We start from the raw sequence: 11,119 nt of genomic DNA, 5'->3' as shown, positions 1-11,119 counted from the left end.
CAAATGTATTGGTAGCTTATATCTTTTAGATTTTTCGTAATTTATTTTCCCTTTAGCTCTGACCAAAAATGTCCTTGTAATTAACTGTAAACTGAAAAGCAAATAAGTTGTATAGCCTATATGAAAACAGACTTGAAACCAACAACAATCCATATCTTCAGCCAGGTTTGCAACCTTGTTTCATTTACATATTTAGCTGTTTTGGGGCAGTTGTAAATTGTATTTGCTCTTTTTAGGAATCAACACAATGGCTATTACGTCATACAAAGTGTTTCTCACTTAGCTATAGCTCCACTGACAACCATTTACTTCTTGCCTCTGTGCAACTTCAGGTGTGAATGAGGGGCTCAGTGTTTTTGTTCCCCCATTTTCCCTCTATCATGGACCACACACCACTGCTGGACAAAAAATAGAAGCAATGATGCTGAACTGGTGGTTTCCTGTTGCCTTTAATGACACATACATGCTATACTAAGTCAGAGATGAGTAAGGCTGTGATTTTTTTCTATGTTCCTGCAAACCCAACCCCCATCACTTCAAGCCACCACCAGATTTCAAGGATAAACAACGGGTTGGTCCGCTGAGGCCTTGTTCTCTCCCTGTGCTCATCAAAGCTATTACGCTCTAACTATAAACTTTGCCCACGATCTTGTGAATGTTAATTTCACTGAACAAAACACGGCATAGGAAATTATATCACATGTTATTTAATAAAGAGTGCCCCAGAAACCCTATTTCCCATTAGGTTTATTAATTATCGCACTGTGATTTGACACAATTATTCTTATCTTATTTAGAGAGGGTTCATAAGTAACATCGACGTAGGAGGTGTAAAAATAACACCACACATGATCCAGTTTCTAGTATTAACAAGACACGTGACTCCTTCAAACGTGACAGCATGAAAAATTTGGATTTTTTAGTGTCATTTAAAAGTCACTTTGAGACATTTTCTTCCATATATATACTTTTGATTTTTAAATATTAAGGTTAAGTATTTTTCCTATAATTGGGATGTAGAAGTTCTATAATGTGAATGAAGTGTCCCTATGGTGTAAATTTACAGTGAATTACATACAAAAATGAATGAAATGCACAAATGTGAATTGGAATTTGGATGGAAACCTTTAATGCAGCACAAGTCTAAATTGTAAATTCTGGCTATTTCAAAGGCAGAGGAAGAAATAAGACCAAGACAAACGTCGTCTGCAGATTATATCAGTGAATTATTGGCTTAATGTGTAGTAAACACCTGCAAAATTGGCACAAACCTGCATGCAAATATGGCAATTGTCTAAGATGTTTTTTTTTTACATCCAAAGTCAGTAGAAAAACACTGCACATTTCAAAAAGCATTAACACATTCCCGTCTGTGTAAACATTCAGAAAAAAAAATAAAATAAAGACTGATGGACAGAAGCCAGACTTAAAAGAAAAAAAATAAATAAATCTGATAAACAAGCATAAGCTAGCTCCCACATGAACATTATCATCTGCTCGCCTGTCAATCCACACTGTCATTCATCGAGATCCTCAGAGAGGCCAAAATGCAGATACAAAAAAAGAAAAGATTCATTGAATATGCTCAAGCATAAGAAACAACATAGTCAAAAATGTCATGAAATATTATAAAAAATCCTCCTTTTAACACCTGATACATGAGCCCATTTATAGAAACACAATGCCATTTACTGCAGGGAGACGTTGGCACATACATGTAGGTAAAAAGCCAGGCTAGAAACAACTGTTTTGCAATAGATGTCTAGAAAATGAAGCACACTTTCAGTTCCCTTCTCTCCTCCTAAAATGACTCTTAAAAACACATTAACACACTGATAGTATCATTACTTTGCTACTGTATCTATTCATCGTATTGGTTTCACATGTACAATATCAAAAAAGGTAATTCATTACAAATATAACTTAAAGAGTGCAACCAAATCTTGACATCATGCAAACTGGAAACGTTTTTCGAGCCAACAGATGACAGCGCTCGTTCAGCAGGTTGGAGTCGATGTCAGAAAGTATTTTGGTTCGGACACATCCTGAGGTGGAAGATTGTTTTGGTCCGCTTCAGATTATCAAATACATTCAGCTAAGTCACATCTAGAGAAAAGAATTAAAGAAGACATCCAGGTAGTCCGTGAGCTCTTTGTGGGTTTGACAACTGATGATGTCCATTGAGAAAATGTCTTACATTTCCTTGAGATGCAAAGAGCTCCAGTCCTCTCAGGATGGGAGGGGGGTTCATTCTTAGTAAATGTTTTGTTTCCAAGAAAAGGGAAGGTCATTGTACTCCCCTACACAGAAACACCTGCTTCCTGATTCACATAATGCGGCATCTTTCTCCTCTAGCATCCGGATACAAAATGCTCGCTTATGCCTTCCAGACTTGACAACTAATTAGAGGGCAGAAAAAATGAGTCGTGTTTGACCTTTTCATTTCAGGCAAAGTTATTTGAGCTATTTTCTTCTGGACAGATGCCGTCATGCTGATACAATCTGCATCCACCTGGGTCTCAAAATATTAAAGATTAGGGCAATTTGTCAGTGAAGAAAAAACATCAGATGTACAGAAACAGCAATAATACAGTAAGAAATCAGAAAAAAAATCACACTTTCTGTGTTTATGATTATATGTGATGCAAAATATACAACTGAAATACAACTATCTTAAATGTTATAATACCTACATTTACCTACAAAAATCAAATGCCATTTTGAGATTTAGTATAAGAGCCATTTTGGCATAATCCAAAGAAACACTGAACATAAATATTTGGTTAATTTTCCTCACTGTTTCATAACCATTTTATAATGAAGTAAATAAGTGATTTTACATTTGTTTTCTCAGCTTATCAGTATTTTCTTTGGAATTTGAAAAGTAATAGACCTGTGTTTGTTAGTATAGCATTCAGAACTCTGTAAAATGCCCGTATGTGTGTTTCAGTTTGTCAAGTGTTTTACTCACTTGGAGACAAACGATGAAGCACTGACACTGCTCAGCTTATTTTCAGCGTTTAGCATTTGCAGTCTTGCCACTGGTATGTCTCTTTCAGTCCTCTCATTGAGGGAATGTATGGGTGCACTCAATCCAATCTGAAAATGAAAGTACATTTTAAACACTGCTCAATAATCCACATGTAGAAAGGCATCCAAGAGTTTGGTCCAGTGTGACGCTCTGTCTTTTGGGGTTTAAAATACTCCAAATGGATGATAACCAAGGAGAACAAGGTGTACAGAGAGCAGGTTTAGAGAGAGGAGGAGCTCTGACTGTAGTGTCTCAGCAGCAGCTGGCCATATTCAGCCTCAGAGGGCAGTGAGCTGCCGCTGGAGCTCAGAGATGAGTCTCTAAATGGGGAGGGAGGCGTCAGAGCCACCAGCTCCTCCATATCCTTGGCTCGCCTGCTACTCACACAAGTCCCAGCCAGGTGTTCGTAAATCTTACCTGCTGGTCGATTCTCGCAGAAATTGGAGACGGCTGCGACCTCGGCGTATGTGGTGACAGTGGAGGGGGCCTGCCTGCTCCTGGGTGTGAGGTACTGAGGTGGGCAGGGGGAGGCGTCTGCAGCTGTAGACAGAGCAGTGGTGGACGTGGGGCTGACGGTGACTCCCCCTGGCAGCATCATGGTGTTCAGCTCGCTGATGTTGGCAGTGAAGCGGTTAACCACGCAGCTGATTTGGTCCATGATAGTCGTGCCCTGACCTTGGCTGCCAATCATGCCTATGCCGATGTCACCCACACCTATGACGCTTATGTCCCCACCATCCACCATCCCGACACCCTGGCCATTATCCCCAGCTCTTCTTCTCACTCCACCTGGGTGCTCAGGTACGAACGTGGGTAAATCCTGTCCCTCCTCTCCAGCCTCTCCTCCCTGGAAACTCCTTGGTGACTGAGAGGGGGAGCAGTCGAAGGGCTGAGACACCTGTTGCTCCTCGTATTGCTCTTTGACACCAGCGTCCCCAGGTGTACCTCCTCCTTTAGAGAACGGCTTGATGATGGCTGTCTGGTTCACCTCCACTGGTACCTTTTTCTTGACATGAAATGACATCCTCTTCCATATGTTTGGTCTGTAGGCCTGCTCGCTCTGCGCCCATGTCACTGATTTCCCATTGGAACTGAAAACACATAAAAGACATAAAGTTTGTTTACATTTATTATAAAGGGATAAGAAATATGACAGATCCACAGTGTAAGACTGCACATCTCAGTGTTCTACTTCTTCATGTTGGTATTTCTACCATCCCCCGTTCTATCTTTTGCTGTCTGTGTAATTTTACATCTCCCTCCATTTTCTTTTTATCTTCCCTAGAAAGAGAAATCCTTAAAGGCAGTGGGTCTCCTTCGGGAGTACTTAACCCAAATGAGGAAGCCTTGTCTCAGCTCGGGGAACAGTTTTCTTGGCGTATCCAGCCTGTCGGATTGGATTCAGTTCTGATTTATTTAAGACAGTTTAAGGAGGAAAAGGCATAGTAGTGTTTTTGGAAATATCTCAGCAGAGTTGCCATCTGTATACATGGACTCACTGACAGAAACAACTAAAGCATGTGGCTGTAAGGAGAGTAGTTTAGATGCCTGATGATAAGCCAAGAAGGTGGTTTCTCTGCCATGTCTGCCATGTCCCACCCGCCTGCAGCTTTCCCCTCTTAGCCTCTTTTCGCTGAACTATCCTTTGTACTCTAGGCTATTATTAACAAAATCCATACATAAGGTAAAGTATATAATATGATTATTAACTAGATCTGACATAGATCAGCAAAAAATGAAGCAAAATTGTTGTTTGACGAATATTCCAAAAGATGATGTGATTATATTACAAAGTAATTATGTGATGGATCATCCAGTTTAATGGAGTGGCGGAGGCAAGAAGTAATATGATATGGTCTTCATAGGATGTATGACTATCTCAGAGCAATCTTTTGCTACATTTTTAAATAGATATCAATGGCAAAAAAAGAAAATGAGATTTGTATTTTAAGTATTTTCCCTTAGTTTAGTTGCTGGTGACATGCAGGGGAAACGTAATTTAAGAGCATCAAAATGCAGCATATACAACATACATTATATGCTCTTTTTTATAGAAACATAATAGGAATAACTTTAACCTCCTGTTTGGTATGCATTTTCAGTTTTTCCTAGCTATATGGCATTAGTAGGACCTGATAACTATAAAAAAAAGAAACACTGTCAACAATAATGAATAAACAAATAAAGTCCCAATATCCTTCAATGAGCTGATGAAAAATTCCCAGTGTCTGCAGACAAGTACCTTTTAATTAACACCGTCTTAGCTTGTTACTGTTGGTCAAATTTGTATGGCATATCTGACTATAAATGTTATAAATCATAAATAAACAAGTTTCAACCATTAAATTTGATCAGGTTTTGGACCTTGTCCATTTTTGTGTCGGGATCGGCTGCAGACTGATTGGCAGAGATAACTGCCATCTTGTTTTTACATAGATTAATGTATTGTGCTCTTACTACCACTACATGGCACAAAAGTGTCCATGAATGAGGACGAGAGGTCTAAATTAAGCAGAATGACGTATAAGGTCCAGTAAACCCAAAATGTAATGTCCTCATATGAGGACTTAGGGTCTCAGGAGGTTGAGGAAATGCTTTTTTAAACAAATATTTCACCACCCGCGAATCAGTGGTTCCCAGCCTTGGGGGCCTGACTCACATTAGGGGTCACCAAAGTGACAGGGGGGACGTGAGACCTGAGCTGAGAACTGAATTGAAGTAAAGTAAAGGGATCTGCGTTAAAGAACAACAAAACTATATACAACATCCGTCAGATTATACTGCATTGTAAGAGTTTGCTGTTGTTAAACGCAGCCTCTTTATACTCTGATTCATAAAGTATTTTCTCTGTTTCTGGATTCTTCGTTTACGGTGGAGCTGTGCGAGCAAAACAAAGTTTTCATCCTGAATTCAAGGTAACACAGGGTGACAAATTGATATGCAAATAAATATTTGGGGAATGAAGTATTCCTTTAAGATGCTTATGCAACTGGGCTCAGGTGCTGGGGAGTAAATTTATTCATAGCTTAATACCCACTCAGGTTCCTCATATACCTGATGTTGTCCTGCGCAGAGCCACGGCGTCGGAACAGGTTGGCCATGCTGCTAGAGGATTTGCCAGTCTTAGCAGCTTTCTTGGCATCACCTACGTGCATGCGCACCACTGTCGATGTTGTGAAAGCACTCCGGACATTCTTCTCGGGCTTGGCAAGCATGATGTACACCTGATTGTGAAAATGGACAACAAAATAACTGTTAGCATAAAGATTTATGATACAAAAATTAGACAACAAAAAAGACTGAACATTATTATAATTGTGTGAATACGTATTTCAATTTCTTACCTTTGGTACAAACATGCAGCAGAGAGCCACTGTGGCACTGAGGCTGACACTAAAGCACATGGTTATGATCTTGTAGTTGGAGCCAAAGTAAATAGGAACGAAGGCCAGCCAGATGATGCAGGTGGTGTACATGGTAAAGGCAATATACTTGGCCTCGTTAAAATTAGCCGGAACATTACGAGTCTGTAGGACAAAAAGAAGAGTAGAATTTTTAAAGCAGTGTAAATTGCAGTACAGAGGACAGGAAGAAAACTGTAAACCTGATAGAAAAAGTACAATGTGTGTTACTCGCCCACAAAATGACCATTTGAAAATCAGTGACTCACTCTGTGATACCTTGATTTTGTAAAGAAAACCTTGTTTTTCTTGAATGCCTCCAAAGTGAATGGAGAATCCAAAGAGGTGAACATTCATGAATTGACGTCAATAGGGAGCAGCTTTAACAACAACAAAACCATATTAAAAAATCAAAATGTTAAGAAATGTCACACAACTTTTGCAGTATAATCGATGTGTCATTTATTCAGTTGTATTCTCAGTGCTTACCGAATACATGCATACTGCCAAAACGTTAGAATACAGAGCACTTCCATCTACAGCTGGAGCACCCTACGTGGCCTTGGACACGTACATGTACATGAGCTCTGCTTGAGCAGTGTTCAAATGCATGTGCATGCCCAGGTACGCTACTTGGCCATGCATAAGAGTGTTTGTACTGACATGTTTTAAATCATGAGCACAAGACTGGATAAATGAAACCTGGATTATACTGCATGAGTTGTGTGAGAGTTTGTAAACACATGTTTTTTTATATAGTTTTGCTGTTTGTTAAATGCAGTTCCCGTTACTTGAGTTCATGAATGATGTTTGCCTTTTTTGATTCTCTGTTCACTGTGGCAGCATGCAAGAAAAACAACGTTTTCTTCACGAATTCAAGGCAGCACACGGTGAGTAATTGTTACACAAATGGTTGTTTTGTGGGTGAAGTATTCCTTTAACTAATGCTATGCTGAGGTACCTTGAAGGCGTAGAAGGTGCAGCTCAGGATAAGTAGACCATTGTAGCCCAGGGGCGCCACCACCCCCAGAGTGGTCAAGTTGCAGATCAAGTGTACTTCACGAATACTGGGGTAGTCATAGATCACCTAGGAGATGAGAAAAAGGGAGAGGTCAATGTAGTTGTATAAATAAATGTAAATCAACATCGCCCACACTGCAACACAGAAACACACAAAGAAACACACACACACATGCACACACACATAGATACCTGTGGTGGCTCTATGATAAGAAGTGCCACAATAATCCCAAGCTGCAGCAGTATGAGTAGGAAGGCGATGACCAATTGTGCGCAGGCGGACATAAAGCGCGGTTTCTTGGTGCAGATCTTCTTCTTGCTGCCTGCCAGGATCCGTGCTATACGGTTGGTCTGGATCAAAAATAGATCAAATGGTTATGCAGGCTTTACTTTCATCGGCTGTAGATAATACTGCTCGCACTGATTCATAACAATAATCTCCTTTTCAGTTTCCAGATCTTAAACATCAACCTCAGCCCACACACAGATCCCAAACATCTACCGTACCTCCCTAAAAATTGGCCACCAGCCAACCTCTGGAGGTAGCTCTTTTACTCTCGCCCTTATCCTTAGATGCCCCTCTATTTATTCTAAAAACAAAATTGGACTATGATAGTAGACAAGTTGTCTGATCAAATGTGCGAGTTTGCAACATTACTGGCAGCACTCTTCTCTGCCAAAAGCTCCAACATGTGAGGTGTGATAGAAGAACTGAGTGATCTCCGTCAGCTACTTTTACTGTACATTTAGCAGTTTTGCTCTGTTGACCTTCTATTCAAGTGCATATCAATCCCAACATCGAGTTTCACATGGAAGTGTGTCAAACAATGGGAGAAACTGAGAATTTTAAATCTCAGATCTTTAAATGGAGGGTTTTTACTGTATGGAATAGTCCTGCATTTTAGCATTTGACAGAAAAATCTGATATCACAGCAAGATGGTGGTGGAAGTGACATGTGACAATAACTGTACTACTTGAACAGAGTATGTTTGTTCCTTAACCTACTGGCAACAAAACAGAAAATGAAGTACCTTGGTGACCAGCGCAGAGTAGCTCATGGCAGGGGACAGGCCGATTCCCAGCCGCTGGAGGTAGCAGTAGACTATGTGGGGCTTGGCAATCAGGCTGAAGGTGCACAGGTAGCCCAGACATATTCCAGCCAGGATGATGTAGCAAAGCTCACGGCTGGAAGACTTGACCACAGGAGTGTCCCAAAATCTACAGATGGATCAAATGATTTCTAGGTTCACAAAACTGGTAAAAGACAGCTGGAGCAGTAAAGGCACATTGATATTCAACACATAAGACATAAGCTTACTGGTTTCAATGAAGATAGCATATAACTGCAACAAGCCAGTTTTGGTTTACTGTAGAGCAATGCTATTTTTGGTATTTGTATTTTAAAGGTGCACTATGCAGGATTTGCCTTAACAAAACAAACAAACAAGCAAAGATAATGTATAATCCCTCTTACTCATCACGTATGACTAACTAGAAGTGTGCGGCAGTATATTTATATGCATAGTCTCTGCCCTCTGCCTGTATTTTGTTATTTTCTTCATATTTCAGGGTACAGCACATCGGTGAGACCGGGATGTTATGAAAAGGTAGCAATCAGGTGCCAGACCGTAAGCAGCACACATTAGTGCAATTGTTATTTGTTAAGTGCAATCCATTATTTATTTTCGTGTACAACAGCTTGATAGAGCAAATTTCTTACACTATTTATTTCCAATTTTATGAATGATTGGCACCTGATCAGATGTAGCAATCATAATCTCTTTGTATATTCTTTATACAATGACAACAAAAGCTTCCTATTACATTCTATTCTTTTCAAGAAGGAGGCTACGAAAATAGCAAACACAGTGCTGAAAAACATAATTATTGTGAGGCTAGATTCCAAACTTTCACTTTCGCGGGCAATAGTGTTTACAAACCATACTCAGCAATTCCTGCATAGTATACCTTTAATCTTTATTTTTACCTTTTTAGAAATTAACACGTTTACTTCTTGTATCTACTGTGAATCAGGCTGACATCTGCTAAACACAACAAAACATGATGTACTTACTTAGTGTTTCAATTAGAACTAGATATCATATATGTATTCATTTAATTCAGTAACAACATGGTGGGAGCATTTTTAGTAACACAAATACACACTAGAAATTATTGTATTAAAAAATTACCCAGTTTGTCATTTATCTACAGTAAAATAAATAGGTTGCTTTGACCCAGAGTTGTTGTTATTACTTTATATTGCTGTTCAGAAGTTGTGATATTTTACTTAAGTAAGATTAGTAATAGTACAGTGTAGAAATAGGTTTCAAGTAAAAATCCTGCATTCAAAATGTTACTTAAATAAAAGTACAAAAGGATTAGTAACCAGATACACTTAGAATACTAATAGCAAAAATACTCATGATGTTAAATGGCCCATTTCAGAGTCGTATATATTATATTGGATTGTAATTATTGATGCATTAAAACAAGTATACTCAACTTGCTTTGCTTGGGGGCCATTTTTGCAAAATAACAGGAGGCCAGGGGCCAGTCGCAGCAACCCCATACGTGTACGCAGGGGTGTTTCTAGGATGTAGGGACATTAGGGGCTTAGCTAGGTCCTCTGTGCAGGTATGAGGATCCTCCACTAGCACTTTTTCTTTGGACAAAACAAGCACTATTTAGTTGCTTTTTTATGCACTCTGGCACCTTATGTATACTAAAAATACAAAAAACATTCCCTGTGTGGATCAATTTATTTTTATTGAGAATTAGAATATGGTTGGGGGGCCATCCAGCACCTGTGGGCCATAAGCTGAGTATCACTGCATCAGTGCTTTCATCACTTTATTGTTGCAGCTGGTAGAGGTTGACCTGTTTGACATTTTATTTATAGAGTGCTTTTCAAGGTACTCAAAGACACTTTATATTGATTAAAAAAGATCACAAAATAGACTACAATAAAATATACACAACATAATTCACACATTAAAAGAATTATTATATCATTATTCCAAATCTAAATAATAACTTATGCTATCAAATAAATGTAGTGGAGTAAAAAGTACAATATTCAACTCTAAACTGTAGTGAAGTAGAAGTATTAAATGGCAGGAAAGGGAAATACTACTCAAATAAAGTACAAGTATATCAAAACTGTACTTAAGTATTGTACTTGAATAAATGTATTTAGTTACATTCCACCACTATTACTCTTGGGCTATTTAGCCAAATTAAATTTTCACCCATTGTCTAGTCTGCGTGAGTGGAAGTTCGCTGCAGAGATCAGCCTCTCATTGGGCGGAACGAGCCACCCGCTGAAGTCCCGCCCTACCACCTCCGGTTGTGTAGCAGTTTTCAACCGTTTTCAATACGTCCATTACTAACTTTTGTGGTGTTTGATCTTGTGGGGATGTAGCCATTTTCTTGCCATGGTTCACGTCTTGTAGGCGATATTTTTGTGGGCGTGTTACACCAAAACCTGTTTCCCCCTGGTATTTTTTTTGCAAGCGCACCGTTGCTGTGACACCGCCCAGAACGATTGTGATTGGTTGAAAGAAATACAAGCAGCCAGGGCGTTTTTTTCTCCAATCTCAAAGTGAGAGTCGGCCCAGCCAAACCTTTCTTTTCTTGAGAAAGGTCTGGTGAGCAAGACTACCC

The 11,119-nt window shown here is 39.4% G+C and overlaps 1 protein-coding gene across 4 annotated transcripts in view; it reads right to left on the bottom strand.

The window, feature by feature from the left end:
• Positions 1 to 1,108: 1,108 nt before the first annotated feature.
• Positions 1,109 to 11,119, bottom strand: part of grm5a (glutamate receptor, metabotropic 5a) — a 30,754-nt gene continuing 20,743 nt past the window's right edge. The window contains exons 13-20 of one of the 4 annotated variants that reach the window (XR_013492345.1): positions 8,485 to 8,671; positions 7,645 to 7,803; positions 7,394 to 7,519; positions 6,376 to 6,558; positions 6,086 to 6,255; positions 3,449 to 4,122; positions 2,972 to 3,099; positions 1,109 to 2,518 (exon numbers count right to left, since the gene is read on the bottom strand). Coding sequence is in view for 2 of the 4 variants with exons in the window: in XM_033647693.2 (XP_033503584.1) it covers positions 3,252 to 4,122; positions 6,086 to 6,255; positions 6,376 to 6,558; positions 7,394 to 7,519; positions 7,645 to 7,803; positions 8,485 to 8,671 (1,696 nt within the window). In the remaining 2 variants the exon portion in view is untranslated. Of the gene's footprint in view, positions 4,123 to 6,085; positions 6,256 to 6,375; positions 6,559 to 7,393; positions 7,520 to 7,644; positions 7,804 to 8,484; positions 8,672 to 11,119 lie in introns of all 4 variants that reach the window. The other 3 variants (XR_013492346.1, XM_033647700.2, XM_033647693.2) reach the window with 3 other exon arrangements.

Source organism: Epinephelus lanceolatus, chromosome 11 (assembly GCF_041903045.1).
Source record: "Epinephelus lanceolatus isolate andai-2023 chromosome 11, ASM4190304v1, whole genome shotgun sequence".
Taxonomy (NCBI): Eukaryota; Metazoa; Chordata; class Actinopteri; order Perciformes; family Serranidae; genus Epinephelus; species Epinephelus lanceolatus.
This window is presented reverse-complemented; position numbering and strand designations above follow the sequence as displayed.